Source organism: Rhinichthys klamathensis, unplaced genomic scaffold (genome assembly GCF_029890125.1).
Source record: "Rhinichthys klamathensis goyatoka isolate OS25496 unplaced genomic scaffold, OSU_Roscu_1.1 h1tg000011l_1, whole genome shotgun sequence".
Lineage (NCBI taxonomy): Eukaryota > Metazoa > Chordata > Actinopteri > Cypriniformes > Leuciscidae > Rhinichthys > Rhinichthys klamathensis.
In genome coordinates, this window is record NW_026606564.1 from 969,354 (window position 1) to 994,381 (window position 25,028).

A 25,028-nucleotide genomic window follows, 5' to 3' on the forward strand; every position below is an offset into this window, starting at 1 on the left:
TCTGATGTGGGAAATTACATTCATGTGCATGTTTTGTCTGTACGATATTTGTCTGTATCTTATTTCTGTTCTTTGGATCTGAAGTTTAAATGATTCATGTTTTCCACTTGAATCATCTGCACTCCCCGTATCCAGTCTATTTTCAATAGTGACACCTTCAATTCTGTGAAAAAAATATTAGCTGTTATTTCTTTGGCTCCCATCATGTGGTGCTTGTTTAAAACTGAGTTAAAAGAGGGAAAATATATACCTATGCATATCATATAGTAGCCTAGGATTTGTTGATACGGAAACAAATGTACAGTTGGCCAATATCAGAAATAACTTCAGATGCTCTTTAAAGGGCTGCCGATATGTTGTTTTCTGATCTGATGAATAAAATAACCAAAAGCAAATTTAGATAAATATTTCTATTAATAGATGCTCTGTGCTAGCTGTAAGGATTAAGTCAATTTTGTATAAAGCAAACTCCAGTAAACACAAAAGAACTACACGGACATGCAGCCTAAAAAGTCAAGACTACTAATGGACAATACATCACACTATTTTTTTTGTTTTTGTTTTTAAGGCTAATGCTAAAGTTGACATGTTCTCTGTCCTACTTCTTTGGAAAATACCAGACACGACCGCTTATCCTGCGCAAATTGAGCGTAAACATTAGCTACATACAACCTTAGCATCAATTCATATGCACACTCAAAGTGTATCCATATATAGAAACCGAGAAATGCTTCACTGTAACTAACTAGTCCATAGAAAAGGTAACTTGGATATATAATAATAAATCAATTAATTTTGTGGCATTGTTGTTGTCTTTTTGCTAAGCAGACTATTTTTCTTGAAATATATATTTTTTTAGTAAAATAATTTCAACCCATGCATGCATATATTTGGTAAGCAGTTTAGAAAGAAGCGGGATAATGTGCATCCATATCTCTATACAAGTAAAAGTTTTAACTATCTGCTAATTCTAAATTGTCTAATTCCAACAATGGAGATTGGCATTAGATAAATAAATCTATCATGGCATTAGATAAATAAATAAATACTCAAAGCAAAAGGGTGACTAAATTAAATCCAAATTTAAACTTCCTTGTGAACCTGAATTCAATGTAACATTGGTTGTATTTTCTTCTATGCGTACATTGCGTATCTTACATTATACTGGTTTTCAAGGATGAGGTCATTCCCTGTTGGCATCAGTCTTAATTTGACTAGATTCTAATTCATTTTCCATCAAAAAATGTTTTCCCCCTCACAGATTATGAGCCTATTTGCTTTGCTGTCCTAATCCTGCACAATTAATTAAGTCTAGTTAGTTACCAACCACTCTTGTAGGTAGTTAATGCAGAAACTGAACATTATCAACTCATATACTAATACTAAACACCTGTAACTTACTGTCATACTTTATATTCGCATTCAGTGGCTACTTTAATGGACTTCCAAACCAGATTGTACCAAAACAATACCAACACTACGATTCAATACTTGAGATTATCTTTTTAAGCTCTGAAAAACGTTGAAGCACGGAGAATATTAGCCGAAGAACAATAAAAGCAGATGTGGACGGACACACAAACCCAGAAACATCTGGATTCCAGATGAGGACAGCCTTCACATTCCACAAGCTGAACCCATAAAACACACACAGACGCATATGTACTCCAAGCATGTCACAATAAAACTATATTTATAAATTAAAAAAAGAAATCTCCTTAACATGGTTCTTCAAAAAATTCTCCCAATACAATATTGCTGACAAACACTGAAAAATATATTTCTCAGTAAAAACAATTTCCGTGAATAATGAAATATCTTCAAGAGACATTTACTGAGAGTAAAAATGTAAAAAAGGACCAAAAAAAAAAAAGTTAAGAACCTCCTAATATGCGCTAAAACAGGGCCGATGACAACAGAAATTTCTCTCCAAACTTTGACATTTACGTCCTTGGTTGGACTACATTCACCTTGAAACCTCACACCCATATAGTGTTGTAACTAAATCCCATTCAATTATTGCTATTTCTCTCAAAATCTCTTTTTTTTTGTCCATCCATAAGAGGAAATCTGTCCATTTTCTCCAATAACACATTTCCCAACTATTTTGGAGGTGATTTTACTCAAAATTTAGTAAAAACAAAAGTCTTAATCTGTTCTTGTAAGCAGGAACTGATGTTTTCCTATGCTTTAGTAGACTAATTTCTAAGACCTAGGTATTGTTGGGGGTCACAAGCTATTGATTTTTAGGTCAGCACTAATCCTAATTCTAATCGGTTGCACTAGTAGGCCACGTTTTTTTTGTAATCCATAAGGCAAAAAACTGTTTGGGCACTTCTGCTTGTAAGTCACATGATGTCGACGAAGAACTCCCCGTTGGCTGTGTTGCACGAGCGGCGGGAGCCCGTGAGTTCGGGGGGAATGCTGGCGAGAAGGCGGGCGGACGGCGACCCCGGGGCGGCTCGTGCGGATCCCTGCTTCTGGCTGTAGCTGTGAGATCGTGAGCTTCGCACGCTGCCCTCGCTGGGTGCCGCCGCCGAGCGCTCGCTGGGGGCTCTGTCTCTGCGGAAGTCAAACTCATGAGCGTCGCCCATTTCGCCTCCGCCTCCTATCCTGAAGTCTCCAGCTGCGGTTTTGCCCTCAGTCCTGCTCCAGCTGCAGTTTGAACCGCTGCTCCCTATGGACAGCAACGTTAAGGGAAGTGAGTGAGACGCTACTTAAATGAGTTGGGGCTGCACAACATTGGAAAAAAAACTGACATTGTGTTTAGTTTTTTCTGCAATGTATATTGTGACATGAAAAAAAAAGTTTCATCAGATGACTTGAAAAGCTTTATTTGGAAAATAATGAATCATTCTAGAATGATTGGGCCGATTTTTTTGTGGGGGGGGGGGGGGGGCATCAAAATAAAAAAAGTTGAAAAATTGAAAGACTTTAGGTGCGAAATCCTTTAAGTGCTGAATGATTTGAGAAAAACTAAAACAAGTTTTATAAGACTATAAAATAATCATAATTATTATCATTTTATTGTGATTATTATTCAATATATTAAACAAAAAAGAAATATACTTATATATATTTATTAGGGGTGTAACGATACACGTATTCGTATTGAACCGTTCGGTACGAGGCTTTCGGTTCGGTTTTCGGTACGCATTTTTGAACCGAACGGTTCGTTGAACCATTTTTCCTGCCGACCAAAATTTCGTTATTTCAAATGTAGGCGCGTCACGCGTGGCAAGCGCGCTCATAATGTAAGAGACGCTGGCGTGACCACAACATTGCCCAACATCAAATGGCAAATGTAATGTAAGCGGAACGAAACCACTCGTTATTGTGTGGTTGACGGACCGTTTATCAGTTTGGACAAATACAGCGCGAGCCAATCTTAATCATCAGCACTGTTACTACACAGCGAAACCCAGTAAAGAAAACATTTGAATTCGCCACTGAAGTAATAACATCGCTGCGAGATCTAGTGAGAAACATTCACATTTCTCCGTTATTAACGGATCAAACAGCGCTGACGTGGAAACCAGGAAGAAACATTGTGCCATGATGAATGAACTATCCAGTGTCCACAGATCAGCAACATTTACCACGGATTTACTGTAGTAACACTACTGACTGTAACCATGGACGTTTGGCAGGAATAGTAGGCTATAATGCTTTCAAGTAACATCATGTCGGTTTTATTTTTACATTATGAATACAATTGCTGCCCTCAAATGTTAATCTGAGCTAAAATAAACCTTTGTTTATAACTACTACAATATTACATTTCATTTTGTCCAAGGAGCTGTTTTGTTTTATAAGCTCCTAAGAAAAGTCAAGTATAGCTCCTCCATCATTGCTCAAAGTTAAAAAATATCATACTTTATGATGTTAGTTTTAATAAAAATATAATTAAAAAAATTAAACCAAGGAAATTTCTCTGGCAATTCTTTCTTTTTGCTGTATCGGAAACGTACCGAATCGTACCGAACCGTGACACAAGTGTATCGTATCGAACCGAACCGTGAATTTTGTGAACCGTTACACCCCTAATATTTATATATATATATATACACCACACCCCTAAACCTATCCCTACCAATATCTTATCCCTAAAATCAGAGGGAAATGATAGGTGAATAACACGGACTTAGAAGCACCTAACCCTGGTTGTAAGCCTAAACTTGACATAAACTGTAAACGTGTCCTTCAAATCTGATTGGTTGATTGGAATGTTGTTCTGGGACCAACAAAGATGTTGATCTAGGAACATGTGGCCGTTCTGAGACTCGTGAACAACATCTGTTGTTTGCGCTTCTCTCTGAAACCGGTAGCACATGTATTCACTAGGGGCTGCATTGACTAGTCGACTTAAATGTTCTGCCATGATGCTTTAAGCTTGACGGCGACTAGTCAGCTCAAGGTTAAGGCTTATTTATTCATTTATGACATCATCATTGACTTGTTGACGTTGACTTTAATCACATAAATGTGTTCAAAAGTTAAAAAGTCGTTCAACCCCTAGTATTTTCTTACTAAAACCACAGCCTGCAGGATTGATCCAATTGCACTAAACCGTATAGTAGGGGTGTCGCAATATACCGGTATTGACGATAATCGTGATATTCAAAGCTTGAAATATCGACATCGTGTTAATTTAGAGTGTGGCAATATACCGGTATTGGCGATAACCACGATGTTTAAAATGAATAGGACTTTTCAGCGCCAGTTGAGGTGGCAGTATTGCACCCGCTGACATCTATCAAATGAGAAGAAGACGCAGCGCGCGCCCGCGCAGCCACTCTGGTATGGGAGTTCTTCGGCTTCAAAGAACAGCACAATAAAGGGGGTCGCACACCGGACGGGCGCAGAGAATTCTTTCAAATTCGAACACATTATTTTCTAGGAGTTTACACACACCACCGGCACCATTCGGCGTCTGTCCGCGACGCCCAGCAATGGCTCGGATTTTCAGGTGAGATTCTCAAATCATTCAGTTAACGGATGCGCTCTGACTGAGGTAAAGTGTTCAGACTGCAGACTTGGCAACGATTGTATTTAATTGTACAGTACAATCATAACATAGTACAGACATGATCTTAATTTCATAATGTCCTTAAACATAACAGTATTGCTGGACATGAACTGAGAAAGTGCGCGTCCGGTGTGCTACACGCGACGCGGCGCGGAGCTGCGCTTCTCGTCCGGTGTGCTACACGCGACGCGGCGCGGAGCTGCGCTTCTCGTCCGGTGTGCGACCCCCTTAAGCCCAATCTGCAGAATGTGTAGCCACCAACCTTTTTACCCATCTCCGTGTCCATCGCCCTGCGGATTACGCTATTTTACAGAGAGTAAATTGTGATTATTTTACTAGTCATGGAATGGGAAATGTGACATTAACCTGTTAACAGCGGGTTTTTGTTTTCATATGTTTAAATAAGTGGTGATTATTAAGTACCCCGTTTTCTTTACTCGTCTTATTTTTTGTATTTGCACTTAATTTGTTTTGTTTAGGGCTGCAACAATTAGTCGACGTTGTCGACAACGTCGACAATAAAAATTTGTCGACAAATATCTTTGTTGTCGAGTAGTCGTTTGATCTCACGTGACCTAATGTAAGGGCCTGCAATCCCGCGATTTGAACGCTACGGCGCTGTAGCGCTAGAGTGTAGTGCAGCCCTTACAAATGCTATTGCGGTAGAAGAGAAAACAGCGCGAATAATGACAGTGCAAACGAATCCGAACTAGCAAGGTTTAGGTTTGGGAAAGTTTCACAAAACTTCAAATCAAGAATGCTGTCGTGTGCAATGTTGGGGTGCAAGAGGAAACATCCCGGCAAAAGAGGAGCCGGTGAGAAGTGAGTGTTCTCCAGCTGGAGCTAACTAACCACCAGCGGCAAATCTCTCTTTATTAGAGAATGCAATACTACTAATAATAGTAATAATATTATCAATAGTAATATAATTACAGTAATGTGATGACTTATTTTGTATAGAATAAAGCTTGATCGAGCTTAGGAGTCAGGGCTGTTTTTATTATTGTAACACTATTAGTATATTAGGTATTATTATAGTCTTATCACTTGTCTGTATTTTGTTCAATAATCATGAAGACTTACAAAACGAGATGTTATATCCTTCCTATGATATAGGAAGAATATCACGGCAGTCACTTTATCATACTATAAATTAAAAGGGAATGAGAACGTCTCTGTCAGCTCAATTGTCATGTAAAAAAAGATTGTAATTTTATAATTATAATAATTGTTTGCAGATTAATATTTTACCATTCTTTGTGTCCTGAAGTAAATGTCCCTTTTTCTGTTTCAGTTCTAAGAAAAGCAGTGGGCCTATTAAACAATGCTTAGAGAGCATTTGTGTGTGATTTGAGTTGGACCGAAATCTGAAAACTTAAAGAGAATGACCTGTTTAGTTGGCTCAAAGTTCATTAAAACAACTATTTCAAAAGCTGAAGTGATTTTCTTTTTTTATATTATAGTTAGAATATGTATAACTCAATGTTTTAACTAATTGGAAAAGCTGAATAATCGTTCCAAACTTACTGATCAGTCTGCGAAATAATCGACGATTAGTCGATTAATCGTTCTAATAATCGTTAGATTAATCGATTATCAAAATAATCGTTTGTTGCAGCCCTAGTTTTGTTCAAATCTGCATGACTTGCACCGGCGCAACAATAGGTTTAAGAGCTTTTCAGTTTTTCAGGAAACATTCAGACAGTGTTTCGCTCCAGTTTGAAACCAGATATACTTAACATGCTTGTCTTACTTCACAAAAATGTGCATTCAAATATAAGAACGCAAGAAGTAAAAATGCAAAAAAAGAAAAATTAAATAAACAAAGTAAAAATGAATTTGACTGATTTGACATTTTTCCCCCAAGGTTTCTATAGATATCGCGATATATCGATATCGTGAATTATTTTGGCCACAATAACCGTGGTGTGAAAAATCTAACATCGTGACAGCCCTACCGTATAGCAAATTTTTTTTTACTCACCTTCACTGTGCTGGCTGCCTGCGCTGCCTCCACCGGCTTCAGAGTAGCTGTGAGCTGCGTCCGCATGGGAATGGGCTGTTGGGTACTGGTAAGGGAATGCGGCGGGCCAGGGAGCTTCAGCGGGGTGAAGCAATGGAGCAAGAGTGTCCTGATCAGACGCCCCGCTGGAGCCGTCATGGTCATTCAGAGAGAGATGGGCCATGTCTACAACAAAACACGGTCCCGTTGATAGAGTGTCCACACAATGCAAACCTGAATGTACAGTGACGGCAACTTTCACCGGGACAGATGAGGCCATGAATAGCTAGAGCCTGAAATAGAATTTCCCCTCGTACTGACAAGCCTACACTAAACATAGCAGTAGAATATTTATACAGCTACATAATCAAACAGAAAATTCATAAATTCAACATCTGGACTAATAACAACTCAAATCCAAATAGTGGTTTAAAATCCCCTACTAGCTTACAATGAAAGAACGCATTTGTTTTATTTAAATATACAATGGGCAGGAACCATATGTAAACTGTGATATTTCGTTGTGTTAAAGGATTAGCTCAGCCCGAAATTTTGTCTTTACTTAATATATAGGATATAAATAATGTTCATCCGAACCCAAATGACTCTTTCTTCTGTGGAGCACAAAAGGACATGTTTAGAGGAATCTCAGAACAGTTCTTCTCCATAAAATGAATGCATATTGAAGCCGCCAAGCCATGTGACTTGTGTTGCAACTTGCTTAAGGCCTGTTGAATCTGACAGAGAGAGAGAGATCGCTCTGATCTCAGCACAGACTTCTGCGGGGGGAGGGGCGAAATCACATTTCCCCATTGGTAGAAATCGTATTCTGGGGGGTGAGGGTCCCCCACGATACACTTTCACGAATTAAATTGCAGGGGCTCAAGAACTTACTTTGCGGCCATTAAAAAAAAGTAAGTTCTATATAGTATGAATGTAATCCGGACATCAACTGTCAGCATCAGTTGCGTCGCTTCACCTCCATTCATAAATCCCCTCCCGTGGCCTCATGGGATGGTAAAGTGTCCATCGAATGTACACTTCAGAATATCGCTGGACGTAGTAGGTCATCCAGCGACTTTTCACCTACTAATTTTCCAAAACTATGTATTTGGACATACGTTGGAGTACTGTTTTTCACATGCTATATACTATGGAAGTATTCGATTTTGGACGCAGCGCTAGTATCCTTTTTGAATGACAAATCAGGCTGCGTTCCAGTCCACTTTTGGACACGCACTTGCGAACTTCCCGTCGGGCGAATCCCTGCCGCCATTTTGAAGTGCGTTCCACTTCGTGAAGTGGACTAGGGAAGTTTATATGGACAGACCGTCAGTCCCTCGGTTTGACCATCTACTTCATATGTACACTTCAGGCAGCTCCATATACCACAATGCAACACGATTGTGACGTCAACGCATATTGCGTTTAATTTACCCCACCACAAACAACTCTAAAAGTAAAAAAAAGTTATTTTTTTTTAAACAACTAAAACAACTAAAACACCCCTATATACAGAATGCGACATTGAACAATTTCGTAAGGGAAAAAAATAAACAATATATCAATCCCATAGTGGATTCTAAGTGATCAAGGGCTTAGCACGTTCCAATTCAGCCTATTGCAAAGATCCCGCCACTCATGCAACGTAAGCAATGACGTACATCCGAGTGAACGAGACAGAGGGAAGTCCCTGTCCCAAATGGCGCACTTCATGCGGACTTTCGGTCTCGTGGACTTAAATTGCGCGTGCTCGCCGAGTCTACGAGTCCGTAGGCCGTCCCATTTAGCATTTTAACGCTCTGAAGTGTGCTCAGCAGCGCCCCCTTTGTACCCTTGAAGCGGTCTTCAGCGAAGCCCGCATAGATGCAGGCTCCACGCACTTTAACTACCCAGGAATCCTTGCGAAAGGCCAATCAGACAACGGATGGGAGGAGATTTCGCTCACGGACAATTGTTAACATGGCTGAGAAGAAAATATTTAAGTGTAATTATCATTACGGTTTTTATGACAAGTTTATACAAACATTATGATCATCGACCAGTGGTTGATGTCTCAAACATAGGCTAATAATAGCGAGCTGAATAATACGATCGATTCATTAAATAAATAGAACAGAATGTCAGGGCTTTACTGAGTCATATGTAAACAACAACAATAGGCAGCATATTTCCCCGAACCTGTAGCTCCTGTCCATAATCAGACCGTCTTCCTGTTGCCGGCGTGACGATCGAGTCTGTCCCAAAAATACCTCTCAATGCGCCCTCGCGGACTCGCGCTAAGGGCCCTATAGGTCTGCACTACATGACGTCACCGAAGTGTGGACTCTGAGGAAGTCCACAAGTCCGGAGTGTGCCATTTGGGACAGGGCCTTGGACTGGAACGCAGTCCCAATTTCCCTTTTTGAATGACAAATATAGACTACTGCCACCTGCTGGTATGGAGAGTTATGGAGTGCTAGTTGACGGTTGTCTTTGACGTGTGTTGAAGCGCAACGTTTTGGCCTAGCTGCAGGCAACGCGAGTCGACAACACAGTCGGTTTTGTCTGCACTAATAAGCTGCAAAAAGATCGAGACGGGACCTGGCTATGCCATATGATGGCTTTGTGAGAGGATTGAAATTTAAAGCAAAAGCTCTCAGATGGCAAGTCACATGCCACATATTCAAACCATAGGACCACTTTAACTTTTTCATCCATTTCAGATCTTGACAGCCCCTGGTCACAGTATGGTTTTATTGTCTGGTAAAGAACAGCTCAGAGATCCATATTTTATAATCTAGTCCACAGAAGAATGAAAGTCATACAGGTTTGGAACAACACAAGGGTGAGTAAATGACAGAAATCTCATAAAAGTACTTACTGCCAGAAAGATCTCCGAAGATGTAGTAGCACTGCTCGGAGAAGGTGATTTTGTTGACAGTGTGGCGGATGAAGCCAGCCTTCAACAGGTTGCTGGCGTACTTGCGTGCTTCACGGCGATCTGCAAAGCCCTCCACATGATGAAACAGCCAGTCAACCACATCAGAGCCTAAAAAAAACAACATATGCACCAATTATTATATACAGCGCCTCCATGGAGTAGTTTGCTGATGTTTATTTGAAAGTTGTGATAAAATGGAAGTAGCAGATATTTTTCTCATATTGTGAAAAAGAAAAAATAAATTGGGGCAGGGACTTGATTCTATGCATCGGTTGTTGACCGGATTCGAGATGTAGGTTCTGCACTAAAAAAATGATTGCAAGCTTGCAGTTGAGTGTGGAGGGACAGGCTTCAAACAGAATATTGCAGTGTTTATCTTGTTGCTATGTACACTGTAATAAACAATTATTATTTCTGTTATGGAATATTGCAGTGTTTATAATAAATTATTTATCCGTGCACATCTTTAAAAAAAAAAAAATGTATGTGCCCTCATAATCTTTGATCAATAACACTAACTTCTTCTCCCCATCACAACATCTCTACTGTCCCACTGGTACGAGGGCGGCTCAATAACATCTGTTTCAGCAACCTGCCACTCACATGACATCACAGCAATTAGCAAACGACAGCGATCAAATGATCCGATCAATTCCTAATGGACAAAAAAAGTCCCGCCTGCATTTTTTTTTCTCGTTTGAAAAGCGGTTTCACAAGAAAGAACGTCAAAGTAGGGAAGAAAAGACAATCAAAAAATCTTGTTTCATGCTGACTTGAATATTGGTACAATCTATCATTTAAATAAAAAGTGTGTCTTGACCTATGAAAGCATTGGCTATAGTGATCTTCAGCCACATTCTGTCTCGAACTTCCAGTCCTGAGTCAGGACAGGCCATTGCTTTTGCAACTGTTGCCATGTCGCTGTGGACGGACAGGTGGTAGTCATCAAATCCTGCGAGGAGAACAACACACAGTTTACAAAAGAATCTGCCTGGTGGCGAGAAATCAGGACCTCCCACATTCTATGTTGCTACACAGTTGTTAAGGTGTTTATTTTTTTAATGCCATACCAGCATCAAAGGTTATACTCAATGCAAAAATAAAACGATAAACAAGTATATTCATATACAATTAAACGTTTTACAACATTACAAAAACTACATGAAATATTAGAGTTACATTTTTCACCCATTTTGTCATTTGCAAGTTAGAACTAGTAAGTCTGATCACAAGAAAATTAACAGTACAACTCTCTTCAACAAACCGCATAATTTGAGGTATGATTCATGTCTGTAACAAATGTTGTGGGATGAATTACATGCCAAAATGTAGGTCTGTTCAAATCCATAAGCCTAGGTATAAGCAATAATAATAGTGGAGACTTATAGGGATAGTTCACCCAAAAATGAAAATTCTGTCATCATTTACTCACCCTCATGTCATTCCAAACCCGTAAGACTTCTGTTCATCTTCTGAACACAAATGGAGACCTTTTTGATGAAATCTGAGAGCTTTCTGTCCCTCCATTGACAGTCTATGCAATTGACACTTAAAAAGTTCATAAAGACATCTTAAAACTAATCCATATGAAGTGACACGATCACTTCATATAATGAACAGACTCAATTTAGGCTTTTATTCAGATATAAACATTCCTCAACTCGCACATCAGTTGTGGTAAACAGAAGCTCAAGCATGTTCGCTTGACGTGCAAGAACCAATGAGGTTCATTCTCGTGTGTTACGCAGCACGTTTGAACCAATGAGGTTCATTCTCGTGTGTTATGCAGCACGTTTGAACCAATGAGGTTCATTCTCGTGTGTTACGCAGCACGTTTGAACCAATGAGGTTCATTCTTGTGTGTTACGCAGCACGTTTGTACCAATGAGGTTCATTCTCGTGTGTTACGCAGCACGTTTGTACCAATGAGGTTCATTCTCGTGTGTTACGCAGCACGTTTGTACCAATGAGGTTCATTCTCGTGTGTTACGCAGCACGTTTGTACCAATGAGGTTCATTCTCGTGTGTTACGCAGCACGTTTGAACCAATGAGGTTCATTCTCGTGTGTTACGCAGCACGTTTGTACCAATGAGGTTTGTTCTCATGTGCCAAGCAGGTTTGGATGAGCTTCTGTTTAGATTCTCTGATCAATGTTTATATGTGAATACAAGCCTAAATTATATCTGTTCATCATATAAAGCGATCGAGTCTCTTCAGAAAATTTGGACTAAACCGCTCAATTCATATGGATTAATTTTACGATCTCTTTATAAACTTTTTGAAGCATCAAAGTGGTAGTTGCGCAGCTGTCAGTGGAGGGACAAAAAGCTCTCCGATTTCATCAAAAATATATTCATTTGTGTTCAGAAGATGAACGAAAGTCTTGCGGGTTTGGAAAGACATGAGGGTGAGTAATTAATGACAGAATTTGGGTGAACTAAACTTTTAAAGATTCCCAAGTGGTGTGCAATAACATCTGGAGGAGAGTGAACAGCAGATGTCTTACTCTCAGTCTCTGGGATGGAGCTGGAGATGGAGGAGCTGGTGGAGGTGACCGTGCTCATGGAAGGACTTATGCCGTAGGCGGGATAGACACCCGTCATGGCTGCCGTATGGGACACCCAGGCTGCAGGGTCAATGGGCCGGATGGGTTCACCTGGGACAGAAGGCAACAAGTACTCAACAAAGCTATTCAAAACAAGTGAGTTTGCCTTTTCACCACAAGTTTTACAAACCTCCTTACAAGATGAACAATGACAGAGAACTATTCTAACTAACCTTATTGTTAAAACTACCACAATACATTGTAATGATTGTACAACCCAAAAAAATTCTGCAATTGTTTTTTGCAGCACTTTTAGATTTTTTGGACAATGAGTCTTAAAATCGTGCCCTCCCATGCAGCTCTCAAATCTATTACACTTAGTGTAAACATGTTAAAGTGTCAATGAAATTTGAGAGCTTATCACTGAATGAAAAAACCGTCACATATTTTAGAAGATGTATACACTACCAATCAATAGTTTGTGACTTAAGTTTTGGCGGGAAAAAAGCTCACCAAAGCTGCATTTTTATGATAAAAAATGCAGTTAAAACTAATACTGTGAAATATTATTACATTTGAAACAGTTATTTTCTATTTTAGTATATTTTAAAATGTAATCTATTCCTGTGACGGCAAAGCTGAATATTCATCATTACTCCAGTCTTCAGTGTCACATGATCCTTCAGAAATCATTCTATTATGATGATTTGATGCTCAAGAAACATTTATTATCATTTTCAATGTTGTGCTACTCAATATTTTTAGTGGAAACTGTGAAACATTTTTTCAGTATTCTTTGATGAATAGAAAGTTCAAAAGAACAGCATTTATTTTAAATAGAAATCTTCTGTAACATTTTAAAGTAATTTGCCACTTTTGATCAATTTAATGCATCCTTGCTGAATAAAATTATTATTTTCTTTTAAAACGAATATTATGGTGCATTTATGTGTAAATGAGTGTGTGAGAGAGTGTGTGAACACTCACTCCTCGGCAAAGCAAAGCAACTGTTAGGGTTTGGGTCCCAGCATTTGGCCACAGTAAGCGACACGGGCCTGCAAAAAAAAGTGCAGTTGTTAACACACTTTTGTTGATCAGCTAAACATAAATGAGAATGTTTTGTAATATGACTCACCCAGGCTTATGCACGATCTCCCTCAGCACTCGAACGGCATCATCGTTGCACATGTTCTCAAAGTTGATGTCATTCACCTGTGAGAGGAAACGGTAATATGAACTGATACAACCAGATTCCTAACCTGAACAGGTCTTCATCCAAACCTCACCTGCAGCAGCATGTCACCGGGCTCGATCCGCCCATCGGCCGCCACCGCTCCGCCCTTCATTATAGAGCCGATGTAGATGCCTCCGTCGCCTCGCTCGTTGCTCTGACCAACGATACTGATGCCCAGGAAGTTATACTTCTCTAAATGGGGTCAAGCGAGAGAGGTTTCAGGCAACTAGTTGACTTTAATAATATGTTGCACATCTATAATATTAATTAGTTTATATATAGGGGACTATGTCTTTGGGCAGGAAAATTTATTTGCTTAATAAAATAAAGAAAATCAATGCCCTTAAAGAGATAGTCAAGTCCAAAAATAAAAATTGGCCCATGATTTACTCGCCCTGAAGCCATCCTAGGTGTATAAGACATTCTTCTTTCAGACGAATACGATCGGAGTTATATAAAAAATGTCCTGGCTCTTCCAAGCTTTATAATGGCAGTGAATGGCCGTTTCTGTTTTGAAGTCCATAAAAGTGCATCTATCCATCATAAAAGTGCTCCACACGCCTCTGGGTGGTTAATAAAAGCCTTCTGAAGCGAAGCGATGCGTTTGTGTATGAAAATTATCCATATTTAAAACTTTATAAGGTAAAATAACTAGCTTCCAGCCAAACGGGCATACGCAGTCGACTTGCGTATAAAGCGCAACTTATGACGTCAGAAGTAGCGTAGTGCGTCATGGCGTGGCGTAAATATCAGCAGTAAGTCACATTACTTGCATAAGTTGCGCTTTACACTTAAGTGGAATCCGTATGTTCGTTTGGCCGGAAGCTAGTTATTTTACTTTATAAAGTTGTGTATGAAAATGATCCATATTTAAAACTTTATAAAGTAAAATAACTAGCTTTTTTGATGAAGCACTTTTATGACGGATAGATGCACTTTTATGATGGATAGTTGCACTTTTATGATGGAGAGAAGCACTTTTATGATGGATGGATGCACTTTTATGATGGATAGATGCACTTATGATGGATAGATGCACTTTTATGATGGATGGATGCACTTTTATGATGGATGGATGCACTTTTATGATGGATAGGTGCACTTTTATGATGGATAGATGCACTTTTATGATGGATAGATGCACTTTTATGATGGATAGATGCACTTTTATGATGGATAGATGCACTTTTATGATGGATGGATGCACTTTTATGATGGATGGATGCACTCTTATGATGGATGGATGCACTCTTATGATGGATGGATGCACTCTTATGATGGATAGATGCACTTTTATGATGGATGGATGCACTTTTATGATGGATGGATGCACTTTTATGATGGATAGATGCACTTTTATGGACTTCAAAACAGAAACGGCCATTCACTGCCCTTATAAAGCTTGGAAGAGCCAGGACATTTTTAATATAACTCTGATTGTATTCGTCTGAAAGAAGAATGTCATATACGCCTAGGGTGACTTCAGGGTGAGTAAATCATGGGCTAATTTTCATTTTTGGGTGAACTACCCCTTTAATATTTTTAATGCACTCAAGGCTGCTGTACTGTGAATACATTCAGTGTTAAATTAAAAAGGAACAAACCCATAATGCAAACTCACCCATATTTAAAGTGACAGTGATGATATTCAGCGACATGGTGGAGTCAGTGATGCTACTGAAAGAAGAAGACTGTGGAGAGAGAGAGACAGAGTCATTTTTAATATATAATGTTTTATATACATGTTATTTGACACTTAACTCTTTCCCCGCCAGTGTTTTTTTTTTACATTTTGCCACTTTTACCACTTTTTTGAATTTTCACTTTAATTTTTTTTAATCAACATTCTCACAAAACTTTCATGGCCCCTAGAATATTTTGTTGTATGAATATCTGAACATGCAACATGTAAAAAGAATTATTCTGCCTTTTCGTTTTTGCATTCTTTTTCTATCAACACCTGAATGTTGGCATTGCAAGTTTCATTAGAAAAAAAAAAACCATTTGAACAAAAAGTCCATTAAGAACCCCAAAGCTTGAACAGTCCTTTACCTTGTCCTGGGTCGACATTTCATTCGGTAACAGTTTTGATTTATTAATTAACAGTTTTGATGAGTTTGACTCAGTTGTAACTGAGTTATGGTCTGGCAAAGCGTCATAGACAAATCATTTCCAGAGGGGCGTCACCAACGGACGTCGCGGATAGACCTAAACCCAATCAGAGCGATGAAGGAGATGACGTATGCAGAGCGGCGGAGAAACATCTCCGAGTGTTGTTCTTTGCTCGGTTTTTAACAAAAAGGAAACGTTCAAATCGCTTAAAACAGACGCGATAGCTGATTCGAACGAGTGATGTTCGACGGCCGCATCCATCTTTGTAATGTAGGCTACAAAATCTGCTTCAAAATCCCAGCGCTGTCGTCATCGTGTAAAGCCCGCCCCAACGTTTCTGATTGGTGCCTCGATTTCGACGGATTGGAAATGGGCTTGAATGAGCTCTTTGCCAGACTAACTTTCAGAGCAAATCTAAATTTGCTGGAAGTTGTCTGGGTTTTCCCAGGCTAGGAAAATTCCATCAATGGCGGGGAAAGAGTTAAGCGCTCTATCCACTGTCTCACCCTGTCCATTTGCTGGGCTTTGGGTCTGCGCCTCCGCCGGCGATGTCGTCTCAACAGCTTGGACGAGCCACTTTGCTCCGTAACACTGCTAAAACTGAGAAACAACACAGTTTACATGAGCATTTCATTCTGTTTCGAGTCAATAGTAATGTGAAACAGATGTGAAGATACTAAGGAACTGAAAAGACTATAAAGGGTAAGTTTACCCAAAAATGTCATTTCTGTCATTTATTCACCCTCTTGTCGTTCGTTCCTAAACATTCGTTCATCTTCGAAAGACAAATGAAGACATTTTTAAAGAAACCTGAGATTTCTCTGATTCCATTGAAAGTCTTCAAAAAAATCCATAAAGAGATTGTAAAAGTAGTCGATATGAATTGAGCAGTTTAATCCAAGTATTCTGAAGAAACACGGTTGCTATATGATAATCATATTTCATTTAGGCTTTTAATCATATTTAAACATTGATCAACGCACATCATTCAAATATGGTAAATGGAAGCTCAAACATGATAATTGAGGGGCAAGAACTGATGAGGATTTCTCTCACCCGTCAAGCAAGCATTAATTTTTGTGGAATGGACTTGCAATGGAGGGACAGAAATCTCTCAGTATTTCACTGAAAATATTGATGATGAATGAAAGTCTTACAGGTTTGAAATGACATGAGGGTGGGTAAAAGATGACTGAATTTTCGTTTTTTAATAAACTATCCCTCTAACAGCTGATTCTTTCTGATTGATTGTTCTTTTAGTACTTTTCAGGGAGCAACCAATAAATTTATACTACACAAAAGTATTAATACACCAATACCAAATACTAAAACAAACACTTAAAAACACTAAAGTTATTTTTTGCTTCTCTACATTTTATTATTATTATTAAAAGTACATTTATTACCACAAAACAACTTCTCCAACTGGTTCAGAGAAAGAACCAGTTTTTGATTCCCAACCCTATCAACACCATCTACATTTACTTTAAACAATTTCCAAAATCTCCACAAACTGCATTAATGATTGCCCACATATGCTTGTCAAATTGCTCAAGTCTGAGCTCTGACAAACCATTGGGGCTCGCTGCGAGCGTAATCATTTTGAGCGCATTGGTTTGGGAAGGAAAAAATGCCGTGAGACCCACCGGCTGGTGGAGCCGTCATCCGAGTCAAAACAGCTGCTTGATTCCAGTTCACTGCTCATGAGGGAAGAACGGCTGTCACAGATGTCATAACCTCCCAGATCCATGCCTCTGCCTCCCCGTGAGTAGCCATTCTGCCTTCCTCCTACAGAGACAACATGAATTATCACTGATTCAAGTGTGGATTTTACTAATTCGCTATTACTAATGTGAACCTTTTACTGATACAAACCATTGCAGGTCTCACAAAGCACAAGACATGCAGTGAGAAATGAGGGTGGTGAGGTGACACATACCAGAGTGCTCATGTGAGTGTTTCCTGCGCGATCTGTCCCTCTCCCTCCGGTGTGACACCACTGAATCCGTCTCCGTCTCATCGTCCACACCATGCCGGCTGCCTGCAGCCTTTGGACTGTGTGGGAGAGAAGGTTAAAGATTACAGAAACAAAAAGACTGTGAGAACATATTCCTTATTTTGAGTTTTACTGCCAACTTGTTATATGATCTGATCATTAGTACAACACAACGAAAAAAAGAAAAAAAATGTACTGGAAGGACGGGGGTCTGGAATCTCCAATGCCTTGGCTTCTCTCGTGAGATGGCGGCCGCTCGGACTGACTCTCTGCCACTGAACATCCATCTGAGTGGGAGCCGTCTGATGACACCAGCTATTAACATGCACAAAAGAACAAATATTGTCAAGAGCCGTTTACGCTGTAACCTGAAGTGGTTATGAACCAAGACATGGTTTCTGCTTATAAGAATTGCTTCTAATGGGGCTCAACAATGTTGAGTGAACTTGGGTCACATCTCAGTTCAATACTACTACACTAAGATCTCTAAATATAAAATTTTTTTACAATACCATACACTTCATATATGGCTTATAATATGGTTTCAGATCCCAAGAGAACTTTTTCTCTGACTGAACAAGCAACTTAAAAAAACAAAGCAATAAGAACAGCAAATTGAACTGAATGTAAAAGGAAAGAGACTAGTTTAAGAGACATTTGCCAAGATCTTAGTGTATTCCATGCATTCACGCAGGTCTTATATGGTTTTGAATTTTTTTGTGACATTTCCAACAAAAAGTTTAAATTTAATGAAAGGTGGGCATGTTGCCGTCCAAGGCCTCTCCCAACAGTCTGCTATGGATACGCTCAACCAGAGTCAAATACCGACTCTTGCTTTAGTAGGAAAGACTGCTAAGCAAACTTTTAGTCATAATGGTGTCAACATCAAGAATTCAAAGAGTGAACGTTTAGCAGGAGCGAGTTATTTTCGGTTTCTAGTGAAGGATTCAGCGCGTTGAAAAAACTCAGTGTTTGTAGTCAACGTTCCTAACTGAATGACAGCGGACACAGCACGGTGGGGAAAAACTGAAACAAACTGCCGCTCGCGTACAGGTAAGAAAGCTGTTGCCAAAGTGTTCCATTTTTACCATAACGCAGTTTAAAGAGTAGACAAAGTACGATACAATTTCAATGATAAACCTTCTCTTACAATAACCGTTCTGTTAATAACCCTCTGTCGATCCGACTGTCCGTTTGCGGGGATACAAAAATTAGAATAACAAGAATAATCTGTTAATCAGTTTTCACGAAAGCCCTGGAGCTGTCAAACACGTCATCTGGCGGACTTTCCCTGACAAATAAACTTGAATTTTAATGAGTAAACATTCTTCATTTACATAAACTACCAAAAGCGGGCTGAAAACCAGCGAATGTGAAGCTCATAAAACAAAGCCTATGCAGCATACCAAAGTCTTTGATTAGCTGCATCACACCGATGTGAACCGTAAGCAGGAATGACTGGCAGCCTCTTTGAAAAATACAAATACAACAGTGTCAGCACTCAAGAGAACCGGGAATGGGCTGAATTAAAAGGCTGATCTATTATGCAAGGAGCACCAGGGAATTAAGATGCAGGGCTGGACGGGATGTGTGTGTGTGTGTGTGTGTGGGTGTGTATGTTTCTGTTCTCACCCAGCAAATCACACGGCCATTGTAACAGGGAAGCTTTGCATTGTCGTCAGTGATTTCCTCCTTGACCACCCTGCAGAAACACAAGAAACAGAGAAACACAATCAGAACAAATAAGGTCTTATTTTCCAACCACAGTCTGTGTGTGAAGTGTAAAATAAAGGAAGATCAGCTTTAGAGATCCCCAGAGTGTCTGGGAATAAATTAGAATGCGTAAATGAGACAATGCCATTAGGCTAGATGAAAGAAAGGACAGGTTGGATCAGAAACGCATTCATTAGATAAGCATTGCACACACGTGCTCACAAAACACACAAAGGACTGAAGAACAAATGGAAGAGCTGAGGGAGACTCCACCAGATACGATTCAAAACTCATGACATCAAAGTTATTTCAGATATTCACTGAAATGTACCACTAGAATGTTGCATTTGCAAGCCTGTATGAAAAAAAAACCCTGTTTGTTCGAATGCTTGTATGTAAAACAAATGCAAGCTCACATTATGCTCACAACCAACAAGATTGTAAAATGACACTCCAAATCAAAACAATTATAATTTAGAATCAGGTCGCGCAATTTCAGCAATGCTTGAAATGAAAAGATTTAAACAATTACACGTATTTGCATCACACTTATTTGTGTAAAACAAAAAAAGTCTGAGATTTTGAGCCAACATCTAGAACATAACAAGATAAATTTATAATCACTAGAGTAATTTCCTCAACTTTTTCATTACTTTTCCAGGGCTGTGTTTCCCGAAAGCACCGTAAGCCTGAGTAGATCGTACAAACATTGACACCAATGATCATGATCAACTTAGCTCACAATGCTTTTGAGAAATACAGCCCTGGCCATGGACATTTTTTAATCAACTTCAAGACTGAATTTGTAGGAATCTATTAAGGAAAGTATATATAACCGTCCCAAGTTCCTAACTTTTTCCCCCAACTTTGACATATTCGAAAGCCCCATATAGACATTTCCATGTAGACTCTGAATTAATTATTATATACACTATTGTTCAAAACTTGAGTCACTAAGTTTTTTTTATAGAAAATGTAGAAATTAATATTTTTATTCAGCAAGGAAGCATTACATTTATCCAAATTAACAGAACGGCTTTTACATTGACACAAAGAATCCTGAAAAAAATTATGTTTCCAAAAAAAAAGCAGCACAAGTGTTTTCAACACTGATGTTTCTTGAGCATCAAATCATCATATTAGAATGATTTCTGAAGGATCATGTGACACTGAAGACTGGAGTAAAGATGCTGAAAATTCAGCTTTGCATCACAGGAGTAAGTTACATTTTTAAAGTATATTGAAACACAAATACATTATTTTAAATTGTAATAATATTTCACAGTATTAGTATGTTTTACTGTTTTTCTGATCAAATAAAAGCAATCAATGCTAGTGTAGCTACTATTGATAATAATTGTATTAGAGAGTACAGTTTGTCACAGCACAAGACAAACTTCCCAAAAGTTAACCATCTTCTACAAACTGTGGGACAAATCAAAATGATTGTCCGTGGTGTTGAATTATACGCAACAGATGCTTAAATCCAGAATATTTCTTAATTCTATACTACCCCTTTGTAACAAACTAGCCTACCTGAATTGATGTGCATACAGAAAAAAAAAATCTTTCATTCATTCACAAACACTCCAATCCAATAATAGTATTTACAAATGTGTAAAAAGCCTCTTTGTTGTGTTGGCAGACATGCAAAACATTAATAGAGACAGATTCAATTGAGCTAGTCGTTTCCATTTGGCAGAAATCGGAGCCTGCCCTTCAACGACGAACATCTTTAAGCTTTTAATGAACTTTGTTGAAGGGGAGTTAAAGGGAGGGGAATGGGACGATCAAACTACGACATATTTCACTGGAAAAAGCTGTAAAGCTGCCAGTGCTGAAGCGATCAGGGCATTCCACAGCGAGCCTGCAGTTGTTCCAAGTCAACATTCTTTCGGCTAATGAAACAGACAGACAGGACAAGAACACTAGCCAGGTCTCCAAATGTGACTGATTCCCAAGCTAGTTAAGATACAGGCAACACTTTATACAATACTCATGGACTTTTAAAGGGATAGTTCCACCCAAAAATGGAAATTCGGTCATCATTTACTCACCTTCATCAGTATCTTTCTTCTGCTGAACACAAAAGATGATATTTTGAAGAATGATGGACCCCATTGACTTCCATAGTGTTTTTTTCCCCTACTATGGAAGTCAACGGGTGCCGTCAACTGGTTGATTACCGACATTCTTTAAAATATCTTCTTTTGTGTTCAACAGAAGAAAGAAACTCATACAGGTTTGGAACAACATGAGTGTGAGTAAATGATGACAAAATTAATTTTTGGGTGAACTATCCCTTTAAATCTGGACATAGGCTTAGTAAATAATAATAAAAATAAAGCAAAGTTTCATGACATTTTCAATCATTTCAACGTATGTAAAAGTGACCTGTTAAGCACTATATATTGTAATAATGCCTAGATATAAAGAAAATGTCCAATAAGACATTTCACACACTGCCTTGCAAGCAAGTTTTACTCTATAAAAGCGCTCACAAAGAGAATTTTCTAACCAATGATATTTAATAGTACAGCAAAGCTTGAAATATATATACCCCTAACTTATTTCCAGGACTTCTCAGGCCTGTACATCACTTCTATTTTACCATTCTGGCACCAGGTCTACAGATCCAAATATGAACAAGGCCTGCTTTTTGGTGACCATGTTAATGAAGGCCCAAATAAGTCAAATAGTTCACAGCAACTTCAAAGGCCTTTAAGTGATGAAAACGTTGGGAAAAGTGGCTAACGACCAAGACCATATTATAACCCGTTAAGCGCATCCAAAATTCAATATAAAACGCACCTCGAATGTTTTGGTCAAAAAAAATCCTTTCGGGGTACATTATGGTCGTTGAATCGCGCATGCGCACTGCCCATTCAAATAGATTTACTGTACTTCTCTCTTGAATCGGGGTGGAAATTTCCTCGAAGTGTTAGTTAAACGGGTTAGTTTCGGCGATACTCGCTCTCGAATGTTCTGGCACGAAGGTGCTTTGTGGGAAAAAAGAAAATACTTTAGGAACCGGGTCTGAGCACAATAAGCGTAAAGAATCCCCAAAACCACGAGTGCTTTTTGTGTAGTCATGGTAATTTAGACTGACGCTGGAGAACATTTAAGGAGGACGGATCCTGAACAACTCCCTCCTGTAATACTCTGACTGTGCTCTCCAACCACTCACATAACTATAACTACACCCAAGATCGTGCCGTCAGGCCAAAAGCCATATTTGAGAGTAATCCAGTCTTAAAATGGATGCCGTCGACAATTGAACAGGACCCAACATTCACCCCTGCTGAACTCCGCGCGAACACACACACACACACACACTGTGCATTTGACTCATTTCACACACAAGTGCGTCCAACGCAACTAATGAGGGATATATTATATCAGCCTGGATCATGGCAGTCGATCCCTGATCCAAACAAGAGGAGAAAGTGTGTGAGGAGCTGGAATTGTAAGTTAAACCCGAGAAAACATTCACAAGTGCTAAGAAAACTAATGTACGGTAGGCTCACCCAAAGTCATCGTCCATAGATTTAAAGAAAAACTTGTAGTTTGGTTTCTTGAGAGCATTTTTCAGGTCCAAAAGAGTGACCCTTTCGGCAGGGATGGGCAGTTTGACCAGGTATGGAGTTTCCTGGTCGTCGAGATGGTAGATAACTTTAGTCTCCCCCATTGCAGACCGCTGGGGAGAAGTAATCGGCGGTCATCCAGCGCAGGGGGTTCCCCTGATGCCCCTCCAGAATGGGCTTTTGCTCGTTTACACCCGCCAGTTGACTTTTTTTTGTTGCTAATCCCGTTCTTTCTCCTCCGGAGTTCCCAGGAATCTTCGATATCAGCGCAAATATTCCATGAGCTGACTGGTTTAAAGGGCGATTACTGATCCATACTCTTATTTCACTCTATCCCGCCTGTCGAGAACAGAGAATAATCCGTGAAATGTGTGATAAAGAAGCTTATTTTGGTCAGGAATGCCGAGGCTACTCGGAGAGCTTCCCTGTGCTCTCCTTACAGAGGGTTTTGTATTGCTTTCATTGACGCCGACTGCCCGGGGAAACGCGCTCCCCCTAGCGGAGAGGGGTGGTAGGTGTGAAAACAGTTACGTGGGGTCATTCTACTAAACAGATGCCATTTGGAGAGTGGGGCAAGTTGAGCCGCTTTTCTAAGTTGGCCTATTGGCAAGTAGAAATCAGAGGACGCCTACTTATGGATATCTAATATGAACTGGAATCACTTACATTCAGCCATAAAAACTTGACTTAAAAGAGTGGCACAACATGCCATGTGTTCGGTTAGGGGTAAACTGTGTCATATCATGATCGAGGTAAGTGTGAATGAAGCGTATATGAAATAAATAAAATGGGAACATAATGTGTGATTTTTACAAATAATAATTATGAATGCATTTTCTCAAGTCTTATTTTTACTGCATATGATTCAGTTTTCTTTAAAAATATCCACTAATACCGCAGACTCAGAGGGTTATAATTTCATTGTAGTGAAACATTTTTTACACTTTGGTTTTCTTAAGATAAAATGTTTATAAAATCGTTTACTGGACTGAAAGACATTTTTATTCCACATATCCGTCAAAGTTTTAGTGAAATGTAAAAAGTATAGGGAGATTTGTGGAGATAAAAGCTAGCATTTTGTCTTAATTCTCTCTTTTTTCACTAATAAAAATACTTTTAAAACGGGTAAAATCTACCATATCTGTTGATAAAAAGTTGTATCTCTTGATAAAACTAAACCTGTATTTCACATTAAAGTAGGTTAGATAAAATTAGATAAAATGCAACCACTTGACCTGGTTTATAATTGCTGTGGTTTGCAGGAATATTAAGATCACAGGGAGACGCTCAGTCATTTGTCACATGAAATGTTCATCAACTCCCAGAATGTCCTTTAAATGTCACTTTTTTTCAAATAATTCATGAAGTGTGTACCAATTATGCCGTGGTGTTAAATGTAGCAAGATTAAGCAAATTTAGACAGGTGTAAACTTCATATCGTACATGTTGTTGAATTGCCAATGAAATTGTATTGCTAAATATGAGCCATGAATTAATGAATTAATAAATTAATAATTTTCACCAAAATAGTAACAGTGTGGTGAAGTGTGTCAGATGCTTTAGGTTTAACGCTGTCAGTGGATCAACTAATATCGATTGAAAAGGGGAAATATTTCATATTTCTCTGAAACCTTGATGGTTATAATTTGGAATAATGATCCCTTAGTTTGTTCACTAAAAGATTGTGTAAACGTTTATCAAAGGATTTAACTGTCTCTAATGGGACATTCTTTATGACAGTTTTCAACTACATTTAAATATTCTGAATTATACATTTTCCTGACTGATTTATGGATATGTTAGTAAATCGGAGTCTAGTCTTGGTGTACACAAATCAAATGTTTTTATAACAAATGCAAATCATTCTGGTGTTAAATAACACAAATAAT

General features: G+C 38.9%; 1 protein-coding gene across 1 annotated transcript; it reads right to left on the reverse strand.

Annotated features, from left to right (window-relative positions):
- Positions 1-1,663: 1,663 nt before the first annotated feature.
- Positions 1,664-23,618, reverse strand: dvl3a (dishevelled segment polarity protein 3a). Its single transcript, XM_056263248.1, has 15 exons — positions 23,083-23,618; positions 19,475-19,544; positions 18,039-18,157; positions 17,786-17,901; positions 17,493-17,634; positions 16,353-16,446; positions 15,356-15,425; positions 13,787-13,926; positions 13,636-13,712; positions 13,488-13,555; positions 12,462-12,611; positions 10,775-10,906; positions 9,895-10,062; positions 7,014-7,217; positions 1,664-2,677 (listed from the first exon to the last, which is right to left on the reverse strand). Exons 1-15 carry the CDS (start codon positions 23,241-23,243, stop codon positions 2,349-2,351), a joined length of 2,040 nt encoding a protein of 679 aa, XP_056119223.1. The 5' UTR covers positions 23,244-23,618; the 3' UTR covers positions 1,664-2,348.
- Between the last annotated feature and the right edge of the window lie 1,410 nt (positions 23,619-25,028).

What these genes read in the sequence shown, in the direction of transcription:
- dvl3a (XM_056263248.1), bottom strand. Translation starts at nt 23,243, where the DNA reads ATGGGGGAGACTAAAGTTATCTACCATCTCGACGACCAGGAAACTCCA. An exon ending in AAGCCCAGCAAATGGACAGG is followed by an intron (nt 15,426 to 16,352) that starts GTGAGACAGTGG and finishes CTCTCTCCACAG; the next exon opens with TCTTCTTCTTTCAGTAGCAT. An exon ending in TATAGCCAATGCTTTCATAG is followed by an intron (nt 10,063 to 10,774) that starts GTCAAGACACAC and finishes TGTTTTTTTTAG; the next exon opens with GCTCTGATGTGGTTGACTGG.